Here is a 23,262-nt window from a genome sequence, read left to right on the forward strand (position 1 = left end):
TTGCAACAAACTCAACTAAGAAGGTATTAAAAACACAGCACGTTTATTTAAACTGTTACTCTTCATAATGCATTGAATCTTATCACAGGTCAATATCTTCATTCTATTACCTTATTGGGTACATTCATTAGTGTTATATAAACCTTCATATAAAATTAAAGAATTAAAAGTACAGCTAAGAACACAGTCATGATCTGCATGAGAGGATTCATCATGCACCCTAGTCCCTAATGTGGTTATTTTTTCTGTTTCCTGGGCCTCTTGAGCTTAGACTTGTTTTCATTTCAGAGAAAATAAAGTGACTCTGCTGAGCTCTACCCCGCGAGGGCCCAGCCGCTGCTGCACTATCGGTGTGTGTTGACCCAGTGGTACCTGTCCACTCGGTGCCCAGCAGCAGGCCTGTGACCCTTAGGGATCTTATGCAATGCATGATAAACATTTCCTAGGAGGCCCATTCGGCCATCACCCATATTCTTTTTGCGGGGGATATGGAACCAAGATTGAAAGGGCTGTTTCAAGTTTTCAACCTGGGGAGAAAAAAAGAAGAAAAAGGGAGCATGATGATTTTCTGTAAACTAATAAGCCACTTCTAAGGATTAAATATAAACCCATAACTCACAGGTTCAACCTTTCAAAAGCATAGGAAATACAAATGAATAGAAATCAAAGTAGATCATTATCTTTGGAAAGTTGAGTTGCATTGGAGAGTATGAAGTAAGTCACTTCATATCTTTTAACAAAATTCTTTAGCCCAACCAAGAATTTTAAAAACAAAAAATTTATTCAAATTAGTATATATTCCTGTGTTCTCTCCTACCTGATCCCCACCTCGCTCAACCCAAAACTATCTAATCACAATCTCTGGGGTTGAGGTCTAGAAACACCCATCTTAAACATCTCAGATGACCAATATAAATGTTTTGCAGACCACACTTTCAAAGGACATTGTTCTAAAAGAATATAGCTGACTACAGATCTGATCCTTAGATTAAGAAGATCTCTCTAAGCATAAAAATAGAATTAAGGGCAAACATTTTACTACATAATTTTAAACTTTACATATAGAACTAAATATGAACTACATATATAGTTTAGAAAACTAAACAAGCTAGGGGGAAAAAGTTTGCCAGTAATATGACAAGGGGTTAAAATATTTCTAACCTTTGAAAAGCCTTTAATAACACAGTAGGACCTCAAATGATAAATGGGTGAAGGAGAAAAAACTCATAAGACAGTAAGTACCTACAACATTTAGGTACATGGAGTTTTTGTTTTAATGTTTAATTTAATTAATAAAAATGATATTTTTCAATGAGAATACCCAATTTTAGGGAAAATGATAAACACTTTCACATAGAGCTGGTAAGACTACAAACAAAGACATCTTTCTAGAAGGTACTTTGTCCTGTGGTAAGAACTCATAAAATATCCATACCCAATGACCCAGTAATTACATGTCTGAGAATCAGATCTCTAGAAATAACTTAGAATTCTGACATCTCTGTAAAAATTAGTTTTTTTAATATCACAACAATGTGAAAACAACCTAGATGTCTTCCAATAATACATTAGCTAAATAAATTATAAGGGAAGCAAATGATTTAAAATGTAAAATATTTAAATTGCTTTAACGTGTCAATACATAAGTGATTAAGAAAACAAATTTACATACATACAAATGGTCAGAGATTCTCCCTAAATCAGTGAGCACTCAGCCAAGTAGAGGGTATAAAGAGAGAGAAGGAAGAAAAAAAGACAGAAAAGGTTTTGCCAGAATATTATTATTGTGATTTTAATCTTTATAATCTTTCCATATTTTCCAATTATTTGTTTCTTTGCTTTTACAGTGAGCATACTCTTTTTAGAATTAGAGTAGAAAAAAAAATGTACAGAGAAGAAGTGGAGAACACTTTACCTGATAAATACTCTTTGGATTGCTGACTTTAGGAATTATCTGAGGTTCTTTGTTACAACTTTCTTCATCAGAGGAAGTGCCAGAGGAGTAGTCTAACGTGGCTCTATTAACAGCATCACTGATTTGTTGGGATAATTCCCATTCCTCCCATCTGTCTTTGAAAGAAGCAATTGTAAACGGATGATTTTTCTCGCCATACCTAAGTAGGAAAGGAAAATAAAGCATTCATTAGGGATTCAAATTCTCACAGGTTTTATCTCTAATCTTTTCTGGAAACAACTCAGTAATTTACAAGAAGAGTTACTTTAAAAAAAAGAAAACAAATTCTGAGAGCTTGGCCAAGATAGTGGAGTAGGAAGACACTGAGCCTACCTCCTCTCATGGGCACACCAAGATTACAACTATTTAGAGAGCAAGTATTGATGAGAGACCGGAATCTAGCAGAAAAGATCTTCTACAACTAAAGTTATAGAGAAGGAACCACAATGAGACCAGTAAGAGGGGCAGAGTCATGGTATAGGTCAGACCCATACCCCTGGGTGGGCAACACACAAGTGGGCGGCTAATTACAGTTGTAGAGGTTCTCCCGAAGAAGCAATGGGTCTGAGCCCCACATGGAGCTTTCCAGACCAGGGATCCTGTACCAGGAAGATGAGCCCCCAGAATGCTTGGCTTTGAAGGCCAGTGGGGCTGACTTTAGGAAAGTCAGAGGGCTGTGGGAAATAGAGATGCCACTCGTAAAGGGCCCACACAAAATCTCCAGGACCCAGGGCAGAAGCAGTAATTTGAAAGGAGCCTGGGTCAGACCCACCAGCTGATCTTGGAGAGCCTCCTGGAGAGGCAGGGGGCAACTTGAGCTCATCCTGGGGACACAGACACTGGCAGCAACCATTTTGGGGAGCTTGTTCTACCACGTGGACATTCGTGCTGGCAAGCGCCATTTTGAAATCCTCCCTCTAGCTTATTAGCACCAGGACCCAGACCCGCCCATCAGCCCATCAGCCCATCAGCACCAGTGCTGAGATGCCTCAGGCCAAGCAACTAGCCAGGTGGGAAAACAGCCCCACCTACTAGCAGGCACATGGCCTTAAGACCCCCTGAACCCACAGCTGCCCCAGGAAGCAGCACTGTCCAACAGAGGGCCCAGGGCCTGACCCCACACACTAGTGCACCAGCACTAGCCCCAGGACCCACAGGGCCCTGCAGGCAGAGACCCCAGGACCCAGCTCTGCCTACCAGTGGGAAGTAATCGGCCCTAGGATGCCCTGGACCCTGCCCCCACCACCAATGAGCCAGCACTAGCCTAGGGAGGAACCTCACCCACCAGTGGACATCCTCAAGACCCCTGGGCCCTGGCCTCACCCACAACTGGGCAGGCACCAGCCCCAGGACCACCATAACCCCACAGCCTGCCATGGCAAGACCCAGCCCACCCACCAGCAGGCTAACATCAGCTCCAAGATCACCTAGGCCCAGGCCCCATCTACCAACAGGCCAACACTAGCTCTGAGACACCTTGGGTCCCTCAGCCAGCCATTCAGGGGTCCAGCCCCACCTACCAGCAAGCCAAAACAACCTTTGGGACACCCCAGACCCTGTAGCCAGCTATGTCAGGGAGCTGCCCCACCCCACAGCAGGCCTACACCAGCTAACTCTAGGACCCAAAGGCCCTGCAGCCAGAAATCTCAGGACTCAGCCCTAGTGAGCCAGTGAGCCAACACTAGCCTCAGCACCCTCTCAACCACAGCCTGACCCCCTGGCAGGCCAACACCAGCTCCAGGAAACCATGAACCCCCTCAGCCAGCCACATTGGGATCCAGCCCCATTCACCAATGGGCCAGCACCAACTCTGAGACACTCCAGAATGCACAACCAGTTGTATCAGGAACCAACCCTGCCCACCAGCAGGCTGACACTAGAACTGGAAACCTCAGCCCCACAACCACCAAGGCCAGAACCCAGCTCTGCCCATCAGTGAGCCAGCACTAGCCCTGGGACCCCCTTCCCCATGGTTCCACAGTCAGCTGCCTCATGACCCAACCCCACAACCAGCAGCTGGCAGCCTCCATACAAGGCAGGGCCTGGCAACCAATCAGATCAGGGACCAGCCCCACCTACTAGACCACCAACAGTAGTCAGTCCACCACAACATAAGGACCCACACAGCCCACATAGGGGGCACCCCTAGAGCATATACCTCTGGTGACTGGAGGGGAGTGCACTGCTGGGATGCACAGGATGTCTCCTACAAAAGGCTACTTCTCCAAAGCCAGGAAATGTTATCAACCAACCGGATACATAGAAATAAAAACAAATTAGGCAAAATGAGGAAACAGAGGTACATGTTCCAAATGAAGGAACAGGATAAAACCCCAGAAGAAGAATTAAGTGGAGAAAGGCAATCTACCCAATAAAGAGTTGAAGGTAATGATCATAAAGATGAACAAAGAACTTGGGAGAAGAATGGAGGGAAATAGTGAGAAGTTAAACAAAGAGTTAGAAGATAGAGAAGAACAAAGCAGAACTGGAGATTACAGTAAATGAAGTGAAAATACACGAGAAGGAATCAACAGTAGATTAGATGATACAGAGGAACAGATCAGTGAGCTGGAAGACAGAGTAATAGAAGTCACTGAAGCTGAAACAGAAAAAAAGAATAAAAAGAAATTAGAATATTTTAAGAGATCTCTGGAACACCACCAAGCATGCTAACATTCGCATTATAGGGATCCTAGAAGGAGAAGAGAAAAAGGGTCAGAGAATATATTTGAAGACATAATAGCTGAAAACTTCCCTACCTGGCAGAGGAAACAGATATCCAGGTCCAGGAAACACAGAGAGCCTCAAACAGGATCAACCCAAGGAGGACCACAGCAAGATACATTGTAATTAAAATGGCAAAAATTAAAGATAAAGAAAAGATATTAAAAGCAAGGGAAAAGCAACAAGTTGCATATAAGGGGACTCCCCATAAAGCTATCAGCTGACTTTTCAGCAGAAACTCTGCAGGTCAGAAGGGTGTGTTGCAGTATATTTAAAGTGATGAAATGAAAAACCTATAGTCAAGAATATTCTACTTGGCAAGGCTTACCCTCAGATTTGAAAGAGAGATCAAAATTTTACAGATAAGCAAAAGCTAAAAGAGTCCAGCATCACCAAAGCAGCTTTACAAGAAATGTTAAAAGGGGCTTTGCTAAGCAAAAAAGAAAAACCACAACTAGAAACATGAAAATTATGAAAGGTAAGCTCATTGGTAAAGGCAAAATATACAATAAAGGCAGTAAGATCAACCACATACAAAGCTAATAGGAAGGTTAAAAGACAAAAGTAGTAAAATTGCCTAGATCTGCAATAAGTAGTTAAGGAATACACAAAACAATTAGATGGAAACTATGATGTCAAAAAACAGTAATCATGAGGGGGGAGGAGTAAAAATGCAGGGTTGTTAAAATGCATTTGAAATTAAGAGATCAGCAACTTAAATAATCACATATGTAGATTGCTATATATAAACCTCATGGTAACCAAAAATTAAATCCATAATAGATACACAAAAAACAGAAAGAAATTTGAACATAACACTAAAGATAGTCATCAAATAACAAGGGAAGAGAGAAAAGAAGAAAGGAACAAAATAACTACAAAAACAACACCAAAACAATTAATAAACTGGCTATAAGTACATATCAATCAATAATTACGTTAAATGTAACTGGAATAAACGTTCTAATCAAAAGACATAGAGTGAGTGAAGATACAAAAACAATACTCATATATTTGCTGTCTACAAGAAACTCACTTCATATCTAAAGACACACATACACTGAAAGTGAGAGGACAGAAAAAGGTATACCATGGAAATAAGAAATGAAAAGAAAGCCAGGGTAGCAATACTTACACCAGACAAAGTAGACTCTAAGACAAAGTAGACTTTAAAACAAAAACTGTAACAAGAGACAAAGAAGGACATTACATAATGATCAAGGGATCAATCCAAGAAGAAGGTATAACAGTTGTAAATATATATGTACCCAACATAGGAGCACCTAAATATGTAAAGTTAATATTAACAGAGATAAAGGGACAACTTAACAGTAACACAATAATAGTAGGGGACTTTAACTCTCCACTTATATCAATGAACAGATCATCCAGACAGAAAATCAGGAAGGAAACACTAGCCTTAAATGACACAGTAGACCAAATGGACCTAACAGATATCTACAGGGCATTCCATCCAAAAGCAGCAGAATACACATTCTTTTCAAGTGTACATGGAACATTCTCCAGGACAAATCACATGCTAGGCCACAAATCAATTCTCAGTACATTTAAGTAGACTAAAATCATATTGAGCATCTTTTCTGACCACAATGCTGCAAAACTAGAAATCACTATAAGAAAACTGCAAAAAAATCCCCACAAACATGTAAAGGCTAAACAATATAAACTAAACAACCAATGGATCATTGAAGAAATCAAAGAGGAAATCAAAAAATACCTGGAGACAAATGAAAACAAAAACACAATGATCCAAAAATCTATGGGATGCAGCAAAAGTAGTTCTAAGAGGGAAGTTTATAGTGATACAAGCCTACCTTGGGAAACAAAAGTCTCAAACAGACTAACCTTACACCTAAAGAAACTAGAAGAAGACAAATAAAGTCCAAAGTTGGTAGAAGGAAAGAAATTATAAATATCAGAGCAGAAATGAAATAGAGACAAAAAACAAACAAACAAAAAAAGATCAATGAAACTAAGAGGTGGTTCTTGAAAAGATAAACAAAATTGATAAACCTTTAGCCAGACTCATCAAGAGAAAAAGAGAGGGCCCAAATCAATAAAATCAGAAATAAAAAAGAAGTTACAAACAAAAAAAAAATCACAAGATATTACTATGAATAACCATATGCAAATAAAATGGACAACCTAGAAGAAATGGACAAATTCCTAGAACTGTACAATCTCCCAAGACTGAACCAGGCTGAAATAGAAAACATGAACAGACCAATTATCAGTAAAGAAATTGAATTAATAATGGGAAAAAAAAAAACTCCCAACAAACAAAATTCCAGGACCAGACAGCTTTACAGGTGAGTTCTAGCAAACATTCAGAGAAGAGTGAACACCTATCCTCCTCAAACTCTTCCAAAAAATTGCAGAGGAAGGAACACTTCCAAACTCATTCTATGAGGCCACAACACCCTGATACCAAAACCAGACAAAGATATCACAGAAAAAAATTACAGGTCAGTATTGTTGATGAACATAGATGCAAAAATCCTCAACAAAATATTAGCGAATCAAATCCAACAATACATTAAAAGGATCATACACCATGTCCAGTGGGATTTATCCCAGGAATGCAAGGATGGTTCAATAACCGCAAATCAATGCAATACATCACATTAACAAGTTGAATAAAAGATCCTATTATCATCTCAATAGATGCACAAAAATCTTTTGACACTATTCAACATTCATTTATAATAAAAACTCTCCACAAAGTGGGTATAGAGAGAACATCTCTCAACATAACAAAGGCCATATATGGTAAGTCCACAGCTAACATCATACTCATGATAAAAAGCTGACAGCATTTCCTCTAAGATCAGAACAAGACAAAGATACCGACTCTCACCTCTTTTATTCAACATAGTATTCAAAACTCTAGACACAGCAATCCAACAAGAAAAGAAAAAGAAAAAGAAAAGGAATCCAAATTGGAAAGGAAGAAGTAAAACTGTCACTGTTTGGAGATGACATGATAGTATACATAGAAAATCCTAAAGACACCACCAGAAAACAATTTGGTAAAATTGCAGAATACAAAATTAGTATACAGAAATTTGTTGCAGAAATCTGTTACATTTCTACACACTAACAATGAACTATCAGAAAGAAATTAAGAAAACAATCTCATTTACCATCACATCAAAAAGAATAAAATACCTAAGAATAAATCTAACTAAGGAGGTAAAAAGACCTCTACTCAGAAATTTATAAAACACTGATGAAAGAAACTGAAGACAAAAAGAGATGGAAAGACATACCATGTTCATGGATTGGAAGGATTAATATTGTTAAAATAACCATACTACCCAAGGCAATCTACAGATTCAGTGCTATCCCTATCAAAATACTAATGGCATTTTTCACAGAACTATAGCAAATAATTCTAAGATTTGTATGAAAACACAAAAGACCCCAAATAGCCAAAGCAATCTTGAGAAAGAACAGAGCTGGAGGTATCAAGCTCCCGCACTTCAGCCTATACTACAAAACTCTGGTAATCAAAACAGTATGATACTGGCACAAAAATAGACACATATATCAGTGGAAGAGAATAGAGAGCCCAGAAATAAACCCATGCACCTATGGTTAATTAATCTATAACAGAGAGGCAAGAATATACAATGGGGAAAAGACATTCTCTTCAATAAGTGGTGCTGGGACAACAGGGCAGCTACAAGTAGAGAATGAAATTAGAACAGTTTCTTACACCATATAAAGAATAAACTCAAAATGGATTAAAGACCTATATGTTAGACTGCAAATGATATAAACTCCTAGAGAAAAACATAGGCAGAACCCTGATATAAATTGTAGTAATATTTTTTTTTTGGATCTGTCTCCTAAGGCAAAGAAAACAAAAACGAAAATAAACAAATGGGACCTAATGAAACTTCAAAGCTTTTGCACAACAAAGGAAACCATCAAGAAAGCAAAAAGATAACCTACTGAATGGAAGAAAATATTTACAAGTAACATAACTGACAAGGGATTAATGTCCACAATATATAGACGGCTCATACAACTCAATATGAAAAAAAAAACAACAAACAAACAACCCAGTCAAAAAATGGACAGATCGGATTGGTTCAAGATGGCGGAGTAGAAGGACGTGCTCTCACTCCCTCTTGCGAGAGCACCGGAATCACAACTAACTGCTGAACGATCATCAAAAGGAAGACACTGGAACTCACCAAAAAAGATACCCCACATCCAAAGACAAAGGAGGAGCCACAATGATATGGTAGGAGGGGCGCAATCACAATAAAATTAAATCCCATAACTACTGGGTGGGTGACTCACAAACTGAAGAACACTTACACTACAGAATTCCACCTACTAGAGTGAAGGCTGTGAGCCCAACGTCAGGCTTCCCAACCTGGGCGTCCAGCAACGGGAGGAGGAATTCTTAGAGAATCAGATTTTGAAGGCTAGCGGGATTTCATTGCAGGACTTCGACAGGACTGGGGGAAACAGAGACTTCACTCTTGGAGGGCACACAGAAAGTAGTGTGTGCATCGGGACCCAGGAGAAGGAGCAGTGACCCCATAGGAGACTGAACAAGACCTACCTGCTAGTGTTGGAGGGTCTCCTGCAGAGGCGGGGGGTGGCTGTGTCTCACCGTGAGGACAAGGACATTGGCAGCAGGAGTTCTAGGAATTACTCCTTGTTGTGAGCCCCCCCAGAGTCTTCCATTAGCCTCACCAAAGAGCCCAGGTAGGCTCCAGTGCTGGGTCACCTCAGGCCAAACACCCAACAGGGAGGAAACCCAGCCCCACCCATCAGCAGACAAGCAGATTAAAGTTTTACTGAGCTCTGCCCACCAGAGCAACAGCCAGCTCTACCCACCACCAGTCCCTCCCATCAGGAAACTTGCACAAGCCTCTTAGTTAGCCTCATCCACCAGAGGGCAGACAGCAGAAGCAAGAAGAACTACAATCCTGCAGCCTGTGGAACAAAAACCACATTCACAGAAAGATAGACAAGATGAAAAGCCAGAGGGCTATGTACCAGATGAAGGAACAAGATAAAACCCCAGAAAAACAACTCAATGAAGTGGAGATAGGCTACATTCCAGAAAAAGAATTCAGAATAATGATAGTGAAGATGATCCAGGACCTTGGAAAAAGAGTGGAGGCAAAGATTGAGAAGATGCAAGAAATGTTTAACAAAGACCTAGAAGAATTAAAGAACACACACACACAGAGGACCAATACAATAAGTGAAAAGAAAAATACACTAGAAGGAATCAATAGGAGAATAACTGAGGCAGAAGAACAGATAAGTGACCTGGAAGACAGAATGGTGAAATTCACTGCTGCAGAACAAAATAAAGAAAAAACAAATGAAGACAGCCTAAGAGACCTCTGGGACAACATTAAACACAAAACATTTGCATTATAGGGATCCCAGAAGGAGAAGAGAGAGAGAGAAAGGATCCTAGAAAATATTTGAAGAGATTATAGTCGAAAACTTCCCTAACATGGGAAAGGAAATAGCCACCCAAGTCCAGGAAGCGCAGAGACTCCCATACAGGATAAACCCAAGGAGAAACACACTGAGATACAACATAACCAAATTGGCAAAAATTAAAGACACAGAAAAATTATTGAAAGCAGCAAGGGGAAAAGGGCAAATAACATACAAGGGAACTCCCATAAAGTTAACAGCTGATTTCTCAGCAGAAACTCTACAAGCCAGAAGGGAGTGGCAAGACATATTTAAAGTGACGAAAGGGAAGAACCTACAACCAAGATTACTCTACCCAGCAAAGATCTCATTCAGATTTGATGGAGAAATCAAAAGCTTTACAGACAAGCAAAAGCTAAGAGAATTCAGCACAACCAAACCAGCTCTACAACAAAAGCTAAAGGAACTTCTCTAAGTGGGAAACACAAGAGAAGAAAAGGAACTACAAAAGCAAACACAAAACAATTAAGAAAATGGTCATAGGAACATACATATCGATAATTACCTTAAATGTGAATGGATTAAATGCTCCAACCAAAAGAAACAGGACCACTGAATGGATACAAAAACAAGACCCATATATATGCTGTCTACAAGAGACCCACTTCAGACCTAGGGACACATACAGACTGAAAGTGAGGGGATGGAAAAAGATATTCCAAGCAAATGGAAATCAAAAGAAACCTGGAGTAGCAATACTCATATCAGATAAAATAGACTTTAAAATAAAGAATGTTACAAGAGACAAGGAAGGACACTACAAATGATCAAGGGATCAATCCAAAAAGAGGATATAATAATTATAAATATATGTTCACCCAACATAGGAGCATCTCAATACATAAGGCAACTGCTAACAGCTCTAAAAGAGGAAATCGACAGTAACACAATAACAGTGGGGGACTTTAACACCTCACTTACACCAACGGACAGATCATCCAAACAGAAAATTAATAAGGAAACACAAGCTTTAAAAGACACAATAGACCAGATAGATTTAATTGATATTTATAGGACATTCCATCCAAACAACAGCAGATTACACTTTCTTCTCAAGTGTACATGGAACATTCTCCAGGATAGATCACATCTTGGGTCACAAATCAAGCCTCAGTATATTTAAGAAAATTGAAATCATATCAAGCATCTTTTCTGATCACAACGCTATGAGATTAGAAATCAATTACAGGGAAAAAACATAAAACACACACACACGGAGGCTAAACACTACGTTACTAAATAGCCAAGAGATCACTGAAGAAATCAAAGATGAAACAAAAAACTACCTAGAGACAAATGACAGTGAAAACACGATGATCCAAAACCTATGGGATGCAGTAAAAGCAATTCTAAGAGGGAAGTTTATAGCAATACAATTCTACCTCAAGAAACAACAAACATCTCAAATACACAATCTAACGATACACCTAAAGGAACTAAGAAAAGGAGAAACTAAGGAAAGAAGAACAAAAAACCTAAAGTTAGTTGAAGGAAAGAAATCATAAATATCAGAGCAGAAAAAAACGAAAAAGAGACAAAGAAAACAATAGCAAAGATCAATAAAACTAAAAGCTGGTTCTTTGAGAAGACATAAAAGATTGATAAACCATTAGCCAGACTCATCAAGAAAAAGAGGGAGAGGACTCAAATCAATAAAATTAGAAATGAAAAAGGAGAAGTTACAACAGACACCGCAGAAATACAAAGCATCCTAAGAGACTACTACAAGCAACTCTATGCCAATAAAATGGACAACCTGGAAGAAATGGACAAATTCTTACAAAGGTATAACCTTCCAAGACTGAACCAGGAAGAAATAGAAAATATGAACAGACAAATCACAAGTAATGAAATTGAAACTGTGATTAAAAATCTCCCAACAAACAAAAGTACACGACCAGATGGCTTTACAGGTGAATTCTATCAAACATTTAGAGAAGAGTTAACACCCATCCTTCTCAAACTCTTCCAAAAATTGCAGAGGAAGGAACACTCCCAAACTCATTCTGTGAGGCCACCATCACCCTGATACCAAGACCAGACAGGGATACTACAAAAAAAGAAAGTTACAGACCAATATCACTGATGAATATAGATGAAAAATCCTCAACAAAATACTAGCAAACAGAATCCGACAACACATTAAAAGGATCATACACCATGATCAAGTGGGATTTATCCCAGGGATGCAAGGATTCTTCAATATATGCAAATCAATCAATGTGATACACCATATTAACAAACTGAAGAAGAAAAACCATATGATCATCTCTATAGATGCAGAAAAAGCTTTTAACAAAATTCAACACCCATTTATGATAAAATCTATCCAGAAAGTGGGCATAGAGGGAACCTACCTCGACATAATAAAAGCCATATACAACAAACCCACAGCAAGCATCATTTTCAATGGTGAAAAACTGAAAGCATTTCTTCTAAAATCAGGAACAAGACAAGGAGGTCCACTCTCACCACTATTATTCAACTTAGTTTTGGAAGTCCTAGCCACGGCAATCAGAGAAGAAAAAGAAATAAAAGGAATACAAATTGGAAAAGAAGTAAAACTGTCACTGTTTGCAGATGACATGATACTATACATAGAGAATCCTAAAGATGTCACCAGAAAACTACTAGAGCTAATCAATGAATCTGGTGAAGTTGAAGGATACAAAATTAATGCACAGAAATCTCTTGCATTCCTATACACTAATGATGAAAAATCTGAAAGAGAAATTAAGGAAACACTCCTATTTACCATTGCAACAAAAAGAATAAAATACCTAGGAATAAACCTACCTAGGGAGACAAAAGACCTGTATGCAGAAAACTATGACACTGATGAAAGAAATTAAAGATGATACCAACAGATGGAGAGATATACCATGTTCTTGGATTGGAAGAATCAATATTGTGGAAATGACTATACTACCCAAAGCAATCTACAGATTCAATGCAATCCCTATCAAATTACCAATGACATTTTTTATAGAACTAGAACAAAAAAAATCTTAAAATTTGTATGGAGACACAAAAGACCCCGAATAGCCAAAGCAGTCTTGAGAGAAAAAAACGGAGCTGGAGGAATCAGACTCCCTGACTTCAGACTATACTAGAAGCTACAGTAATCAAGACAATATGGTACTGGCACAAAAACAGAAACATAGATCAATGGAACAGGATAGAAAGCCCAGAGATAAACCCACGCACTTATGGTCAACTAATCTATGACAAAGGAGGCAAGGATATACAATGCAGAAAAGACAGACTCTTCAATAAGTGGTGCTGGGAAAACTGGACAGCTACATGTAAAAGAATGAAATTAGAACAGTCCCTAACACCAAACACAAAAATAAACTCAAGATGGATTAGAGACCTAAATGTAAGATGGGATACTATAAAACTCTTAGAGGAAAACATAGGAAGAACACTCTTTGACATAAATCACAGCAAGATCTTTTTTGATCCACCTCCTAGAGTAATGGAAATAAAAACAAAAATAAACAAATGGGACCTAATGAAACTTCAAAGCTTTTGCACAGCAAAGGAAACCACAAACAAGGCGAAAAGACAACCCTCAGAATGGGAGAAAATATTTGCAAATGAATCAACGGACAAAGGATTAATCTCCAAAATATATAAACAGCTCATGCAGCTCAATATTAAAGAAACAAACAACCCAATCCAAAAATGGGCAGAAGACCTAAACAGACATTTCTCCAAAGAAGACATACAGATGGCCAAGAAGCACATGAAAAGCTGCTCAACATCACTAATCATTAGAGAAATGCAAATCAAAACTACAATGAGGTGTCACCTCACACTGGTCAGAATGGCCATCATCAGAAAATCTACAAACTACAAATGCTGGAAAGGGTGTGGAGAAAAGGGAACCCTCTTGCACTGTGGGTGGGAATGAAAATTGATACAGTCACTATGGAGAACAGTATAGAGGTTCCTTAAAACACTAAAAATAGAATTACCAAATGACCCAGCAATCCCACTACTGGGCATATACCCAGAGAAAACCATAATTCAAAATGCCACATGCACCCCAATATTCATTGCACCACTATTTACAATAACCAGGACATGGAAGCAACCTATATGTCCATCAACACATGAATGGATAAAGAAGTTGTGGTAAATATATACAGTGAAATATTACTCAGCCATAAAAAGGAACGAAATTGAGTCATTTGCAGAGACGTGGATGGATCTAGAGACTGTCATACAGAGTGAAGTAAGTCAGAAAGAGAAAAACAAATATCGTATATTAACGCATATATGTGGAACCTAGAAAAATGGTACAGATGAACCGGTTTGCAGGGCAGAAAGTGAGACACAGATGTAGAGAACAAACATATGGACACCAAGGGGGGAAAGTGGTGGGGGGGGGGTGATGAATTGGGAGATTGGGATTGACATATATACACTAATAAGTATAAAATGGGTAACTAATAAGAACCTGCTGTACAAAATATAAATAAAATAAAATTCAAAAAAAAAAATGTGCAGAAAACCTGAATAGACATTTTTCCAAAGAAATGGACATACAAACGGCTAACAGGCACATAAAGAGATGCTCAACATCTTACATTATTAGAGAAATGCAAATCAAAACAATGAGACATCACCTCACACCTGTCAGAATGGCTATCATCAAAATGTCTACAAATAACAAATGTTGGCATGAACATGGAGAAAATGGAACCCTTGTACACTATCGGTGGGAATGTAAATTGGTGCAGCCACTATGGAAAACAGTATGGAGGTTCCTCAAACTAAAAGTAGGATTACCATATGATCCAGCAATATATATCCTGGGTATATATCCAGAAAAAAAACACTCCTGGGTACATATCCAGAAAATTCAAAACATTGCATGCACCCCAATATTCAGAGCAGCACTATTTACAATAGCCAAGACATGGTAGCAACCCAAGTGTCCATCAACAAATGAATGGATAAAGAAGATGTGGCATATATATATACAACTGAGTACTACTCAGCCATAAAAAAGAATGAAATTCTGCCATTTGCAGCAACATGGATGGACCTAGAGAATATTATGCTTAGTGAACTAAGTCAGACAGAGAAAGTCAAATACTGTATGATATCATTTATATGTGGGATCTAAAAAATAAAACATATGTATATAGCAAAACAGAAACAGACTCAGCAGACATAGAGAACAAACTAGTGGTTACCAGCAGGGCAAAGGGAAGTGGGGAGGGGAAAGATAGGGGTAGGTACAAAGTACTATGTATAAAATAAATAAGCTACAAGGATACAGTACTGCACAGGGAATATAGCCAATGTTTCATAATAAATTTAAATGGGGTATAATCTGTAAAAACTTTGAATTACTATGTTGTATATCTGAAACTAATATAATTTTGTAAATCAACTATACTTCAATTAAAAAAAAAACAAATTGAAATGGTTTGACAGCAAAGCACATTGAGAGACATTATGACCTTCAGCTACTAATACTGTCATAATTGGCAGGGGTCAAGGAGTCTATAAAAGCTTTCTAGGAATTAACTAAGATAAAGTCAGACTACTTTCTTTCGATTCAACTGATGGACTGAATTGCTGATGGTAAATAACTCCTCTTCCCCCTTGATACTGCCTATAATACTTGGACATTATAATCTACAGTTGGCAATATGATGCAGTGATTAAAGTCAAATTTCAAATACTATGCAAAAATCTTTGTGCTTCCAGCTCCATCCACCCTAATTGGGAAGTCTGTTTTTTCTGATATAGTTTGCATCTAGTCTTAGTCACCCTGTGCCCTCCCTGCTAATCCAGGGCTTTGGAGTATCACCTTTCACAAAGGTGCATAGAGCTGACTAAATATCCTAAGGTTTCCAAGGGTCACAGAGCACACAAACTAACTCCAATGAGATTACTCACCTACAGCACACTTCAAAGGGATCTACCCATATGGTCATCTCCTTTGGAAGTCCCAGGTGAGAAAAATCCACATTACTTTCAGCACAAGCCCTTTCTAGAATAGGATCTTTATTCTGATTATTGTTTATCCTGATACACCTTTAAAAACAAGGAAAGGGAAACAAAGACGTGGTGACAGGTACTTTAGCTGGAGAATCATGTTGTAGGCAAGAAACTCCAATACACACAGCTCCCACCTCACTCCCATCTTTCCTCAACTCCTCGGCAACCCTCCAGTTTTACAGCAAGAGTAAAATACCGACTTTTTACACAGCAACTCAGAACATGGATTCCATTACTAAGTCACACCAAAGGTTCACTGTATAGCCTTCAGGGTAAACACAAGTTAGAAATTGTTTAATCCACCTCACATAAAGAGGTTTGCCCTATAGTTTTTGACTTGTACTGTCATCTACCACATCTCCTTTTTTCAAGTCCAAGTTCAAACAAATAAATTTGAGCCCATAAAATTTTAATTACTTAAAGGTTGCCAACAAAATCATTGCAGGTGGTCACTGCTGACTTATTACTTCCCTTTGCCATGCATATCAACTTGACTTATTACTTCCCTTTGCCATGCATATCAACTCTCACCTGAAGGCTTGTCCTTTAGAAGGGTGATCAGCGTGCCAGTGACTTTTGTATGTTTCAAACAAGATCATCATCAACTTTTCTGCAAAGTCTTCTATCTGTTGTTTACTCAATTTATCATGTTTTTTTGCTAATCTTGTGACAAAGAAGACTGTTGTTGCTATTTCATCTCTCATGATTCAAGAAGAGTCGACGAGTAGGTCTGCAGCCATTAAAAGGAGGCAAGAAGAAATAAAACAGAAACAAGGGTCTAACTTATTATCAACATGTAATTGCCATTTGGAAACTTTATATACCTTAAATTTAAAACAGACGTCACTTGTTAGTCCTTAATGAACTAAAAAAAAGCACATCAATACTATCAATCAACAAAACAGCCAAGAACACCAATTCCTCAACTAACCTTTAATGATTTTCAAATCATTTGAATGATTTTCAAAGAAAAAAAATCTTTTAAATACTGTGATACACTTAAACAAATGAATCACTCTGCAAATTAAATGCTTTTAAAAGTCTGGACATGGGACAGTAAATTACACCACGTACCAGTGTTGAAAACCTATTTACAGAGAGCAAAAACATTTCAGGATACAGTAGTTCCTAAAATGCGGCTCTCAGGTTGCACACTTTAAGTAAAAGTTAAGATTAATCAAATATATATTAAACTTGCCAGCAAAAGCTCTTTAGCCCAACAGAAGGTGGGCCAGAGTTAGAAGACACTCTCACCACACTTGTTTTGTCAGTTTTAGGCTGCAGTTTATATAAACCTGGGCCCCAAAACCTGATAGGTGTTAGCCTTACACAGGTGCTGTCCTTTAGGATAATTGACAGCTTTTTCCAGGTCCCCATCAGATTGCTCCTTGGCATATGCAGAGTGCGTTCCTTACTTAAAGTGTTTAAAGATCTTCAAACTGGATTTCTATCTTCTATTTTGCTCTTAAAGTCTTATCTTTTATGACATTGATTAAGAATCAAGCCTTCTCCTTCCATATCCTAAGAGCCTACATTCCAATATTTTTGTCTCTCATAACCATCAACATATTAAAGAAGTTTGTCTTGGATCTATTCTGAAACTAAAGACAACTCTCTTTGAATAGTCATTATATCGACTACACACATTTTTCACTAAAATGCTTATTTGTAAAATAAATGAACAAGACCTCAAAGTTTATCTAGTCTCACTAGCTCTCACAGCGTAGGTCGCTGATCACCTGATTTGGACCCACTGAGCTGCTTGTTAAAAATGCAGATTCCAGGACCTTAACCCAGATCCACTGAATCAATACTTCTGAAGGCAAACCTGGAAATCAGTATTTAACAAGTTCCCTCTGGTGATTCTTATGCTTACTAAATTTAAGAACCACTACACCTGGCATATGTCTTTAACACCCATCATAAGTGGTCATTCAGGTTCTCTGTCACTGAAAAAGAATTCATTCTCTTACAAGGAAGCCCATTTCTTTTCTAAAAAGTTCCAAATGCCAGGAGGTCCTTCCTCCCCTTGAGAAACTACATCCAACTCTTTGATTCTCTATATTTGCAGCCTAATTTTTTCCCTCTGGAACCATACAGATTGTATCTAATCCTCCACCACATGAAGACGCTTCAAATACTAGCCATTGAGACTCCTCTTTGGAGGCGGTAGCTAACTATTCTTAGCTTTTCGACAGTTCTTCCCATAAACATGTTACTCAGACATTTCGCCATGCTCAGCGCTCACATCTGGATGAGTTTCAGGTGCATCAGTAATCTTCTTTCAAAGTGTAAAGCCCAGAAGCCCAATGTTCCAGGTGTGCTCTGCCATGACAGAATAGAATGGGACTGTTAACCTCCCTTGCTCTGAATACTGTATTTCTAGAACACAGCCTCAGGTGGCATTCGCCTTGGTGGTAGTGGCATCATACCTCTGCTTCACGCTGAACTAGCACTTAGTCTTTTTCGCTAATGCTATTGTTTTGCCACATCTTTCCTTCCTGCACAACATAATGCTTAAGAATACGGGCTTTGAGAAGACCTGAATAGACATTTTTCCAAAGAGGGAACGCAGATGGCCAACAGGCACATGAGAAGATACTCAGCATCACTAATCATCAGGGAAATGCAAACCAAAACCACAATGAGATATCACCTCACACCTGTCAGAATGGCTATCATCAAAAAGAACACAGGTAACAAATGTTGGTGAGGATATAGAGAAAAGGCAATCCTTGTACACTGTTGGTGGGAATGTAAATTGGTGCAGCCACTGTGGAAAATTGTATGGACGTTCCTCAAAAAACTAAAAATAGAACTACCATATGACCCAGCAATTCCACTCCTTCTGGGTATACACCAAAAAATACCAAAAACATTAATTTGAAAAGAAAACATGCACCCCAGTGTTCATAGCAGCATTATTTACAGTTGCCAAGATATGGAAGCAACCTACATGTCCATCAGCAGATGAATGGATAAAGAAGATGTGGCATACACACACACACACACACACACACACACACACACACACACACACACAATGGAATACTACTCAGCCATTAAAAAGAACAAAATTTTGCCATTTGCAGCAACATGGATAGACTTGGAGGGCATTATGCTAAGTGAAACAAATCAGAGAAAGTCAAATACTGTCTGATATCACTTATATGTGGAATCTAAAAAAATACAAAAACTAGTGAATATAACAAAAAAAGAAGCAGACTCACAGATACAGAGAACAAACTAGTGATTATCAGTGAGGTGGGGGAAAGGGGCAATATAGGGGTTGGGGAGTGGGGGGCACAAACTATTGGGTGTAAAATACAGACAATACTTTGTAACAACTGTAAATGGAAAGTAACCTTTAAAAATGTATAAAAATTTTTTAAATTTTTTAAAAATAAATTAAACATTTTTTAAATATATGGGCTTTGGAGTCAGACAGGACTACGTATAAATGGCAACTTTACAACTCACTATCCATGTAACCTTGGGCAACTTGCTTAACTTCTTGAACTTTCATTTGCCTGTCTGTGAAATTGGGAGGGATGACCTCATAGGGTTGTTAGCGAGCTACAATCAATAATGTTTTGTATTAAAGCACCTAGTGGAGGGTATGTAGCAGTTGTTACAGGAAGGCAGTACAGCAGAGTAGTAAACAAATCAGCTATAAGATCAAGCGTCATGGGATTGACTCCCAGTCCTCTAGCTTACTAGAAACTTGGAGAGGTTTCTCAACTGCTCTAATATTCAAAATATCATCTGTAAAAAGGTGGATAAGACGTGTACTTAAGGTCTTGGAATCAGACTGCCAGATTTGGATCCTAACTGAATTTACTAGATATACTAAGTACTCAAAAGTACCTTTCTTATTAATATATGTTAGTTTATATTTATCATTTTATTATGTCTTTTCTAATGCTTTTGTGGATTAAACGGAGTAAAAGATAACTACATATTCAGCTGTACCTGTCATATGTCATTGTGTTAAATTTAGACCATTAGGGAATCGAGATTATTTGTCACTCTGATTTTGTCATCCACTAAATTCTCTATCTTTTTGGCTACATGTTATCTGTAAATTTGACAAGAATATGTCCTCCTACAAGTAATAAATAAACAAGCTGAATAGTATTAAGATCAAGAAGAGTGATTTGACAGAATCCTAGGAGATCCTGCTTCAAAATGGTGTTCCTTCACTAGTCATTTTCACTTCAACCAATTAATTCTATCGTAAAATGAATTTCACTCAAAACTTCAAAATGAATGGAAAGTAAAATTAATTTTAGGATCTACTATGCTTATATTTTACTAGCAAGATAAAAATTATATCTAGTGACAACTACACAAAGAAAAGAAATATTTCAAGTGATTCTAGAACACATTGGAATATATTCTAGAGAAAACTATGAAGATATGTTTTTAAAATGTCATTCTGTACCATGTTTACAGTAATATTAGTATTACAATTTGAAGCTATATATATATAGATATATACATATATAAAGAGAGAATAGAATAGGGTAATATACATATTTACTTCCATGTTGTCATGTACTAAGATTTTCAATGTAAGGAAAAAAGAATAAAAGTACAAACTCAAAGAAATTAAGTAAAAATCCTATAATGTTAAATTTGAAATGGCAATATTAATATGAATTTGTGATTTTTTTAACATACTAAAATATGTATTTTAGTTCTGTCCACTAAAAAGGCCTAGAATCAATAAATAATGCTAACACTCATTTTGTGGTCTCTAATTACAATTTCCCACTTTAAAAAAAAATTCTTGGAGAAATGGTCGATTCCAGTTCTCATTCAGGTAATATATTAGGTGAGCCTACAATGTATTACACCAGAAAGCAAGAAAGCTATAAAAAACCAATGGGTCATGTCAAAAGATACAAAAGCCTACATGAAGAGCTCCCATTGGCCAACGATAAGTCATTCCCCTCTTCAGCGTCAATACAATCATCCCCCAACTACTGGAACTATCAGATGATGATGGCTCAAAGCTCTATCTCTCATTGGGAATTACTCTCAGAAACTACCTCATGGTATAGTTATCCCTTGCCCAAGGGGTGGCCCGCAACCATTGACTGTCTAGTGTAGGGGTACAAAAGCCTGGCCCCCAAGTTCAATTTGCAACAACTCTGAAGGGCCATCCCATCTCCAGAGCTCCCCATAAGATAGGCAGAGGCCTCTACTACAACCAAATCACTGGTCCACCTCTCCCTCTGCCCGATCCTATCTTTCTCACTCCCTTATGCGTGTATTTCTCAAGAAAACTCCCCAATAAACTTTCTGCATGCAACTCCCCATCTCAGAGGCTGTTCCTAAGGAGCCTAGTCTAAGACAGTTTGTAACAGGAATGTGTAAGGAAGCAGAGTCTAAAATGGGATTTGGGAAGTGGATTACGCACCTGCTGGCTGAAATAAAAACCTCATGGCTGGTGGTACTAGAATATGGATAGAATATGGATATAGATGGCTCCTGGCATGCCGGAGTGCTGTGATTGTTACAAACTTCATCAGTGATGAACTGAGATGGAACACATATTAGGAGGTGCACTGGCTAGTGTAATATCTTTGATGATTAAGATGTATGAGAAATGGTAATATAAGGACCGTAGGAAACAGATGGGTGAGCACCTTCATGTCTAGTAATGGCACGATTTAATAAGGCTAGTTCAATTCAATTCAGTAAGTATTTAAGTGTCTACTATAAGTGCAGAACACATAAGATAATGGTGAGACTAGGACCTTAATGCCCTTTTACTTCAACAGTATCTTACTTATTTCAGCTTCCCATGATATATTTCTCATTCTCCTCACTCAGTGGCAGGAGTTCCCAAACTGCTGTACTTGGAATCACCTTAATATCTTTTTTAAATGCCTGGCTCCTACCCCCTGGACATTCTGATTTAATTGGGATGGAGTGCAACGTGGGCATCAGGATTTTTTAAAGATCTCCAAGTGATTCTAATGAGCAGCAAAGGTGGAATATCGTTAAGATAGATATCTCCTAGCTATCAAGGAGATTTTAATTTTATTTTACACTTTTGATTGCTTAGTAATGCCTTAAGCTTAAGAAAAATTGTTATGACAAATTTGCATCATTTATTCTCATCTTTTCTAGACTTTGCTGAGATAACTTTTCCAAAGATTTTTTTTTTTAACTTATGTTAGCGGTGACAAAATTGAAAATCAGGACAACTACTCGTATACTGCTGAAATAAAATCTGCTTCAGAACCAAAGGCAACATATGTTATTAGCACATTCTCAAATATTTCCTTTTCAAATGGTTTGTGTTTGCATTTACAACATTAAAATGGTGTTTAATAATTCTTTCACTGTTTCACCTTCCCGATGACATGCCATTCTATTGCACTCTGAGTTGGTGAAACACATTAGTTGATGAGGCTTTGAACCCTTTCCTAGCATTATTTTCTGCAGCAGGTCCAGACAGGCCTTGGAAATTGTGAATAGAACAGTAGAATAACAGTGTACTTAGACTTCAGGAAAGAACAATCAAACAGAAACTATACGTCATGCAAGACTTCCTTCAGTTACTTGTTTATGATGATCTTAAACACCTTATTAAAATCATCTCCTAAACATTAATGACAATTATACCTTCTGTTATAATTAACATTTACTCAGTGTATTCGGTGACTATCTACTACATATTAGACACTGCTACGTGCTGTGGGCTTAAAAAAATTTTCAACTTTCCTTTCAAGAGGTTTACAATCTAGAGAAAGAGCTCAGATACGTACACAAGACCATTTGGATACAGAGCTTGAGAAATGGGATACTCCAAAATTACTTCAAGTTTCAAGCATTAGTAACCAAGACAATAATGTTATCATTGAAATAAATGAGCTCAGCAGAAGAACCCGTATAAAAAGAACAATGGTTGGTTCAGATTGAGGTCTACTGGGTTTTTTATGGCAATTTAATACCCATATAGTAATGTCCACTGAAAGGAAACTAGAATTTAGCAGACAGTTCAGCCTGGGCGAGCCTAATCCAACTTCATATTTAAGTAGAACAGAAAA

General features: G+C 37.9%; 1 protein-coding gene across 1 annotated transcript; it reads right to left on the reverse strand.

Annotated features, from left to right (window-relative positions):
- Positions 1-344: 344 nt before the first annotated feature.
- BTG4 (BTG anti-proliferation factor 4) lies at positions 345-16,902 on the reverse strand. The gene is made up of 4 exons (XM_059929332.1): positions 16,730-16,902; positions 16,097-16,234; positions 1,916-2,114; positions 345-527 (listed from the first exon to the last, which is right to left on the reverse strand). The coding sequence occupies exons 1-4, from the start codon at positions 16,900-16,902 to the stop codon at positions 345-347; spliced, it is 693 nt and encodes a 230-aa protein (XP_059785315.1).
- Between the last annotated feature and the right edge of the window lie 6,360 nt (positions 16,903-23,262).

Source organism: Balaenoptera ricei, chromosome 8 (genome assembly GCF_028023285.1).
Source record: "Balaenoptera ricei isolate mBalRic1 chromosome 8, mBalRic1.hap2, whole genome shotgun sequence".
In the NCBI taxonomy this organism is placed as follows: domain Eukaryota; kingdom Metazoa; phylum Chordata; class Mammalia; order Artiodactyla; family Balaenopteridae; genus Balaenoptera; species Balaenoptera ricei.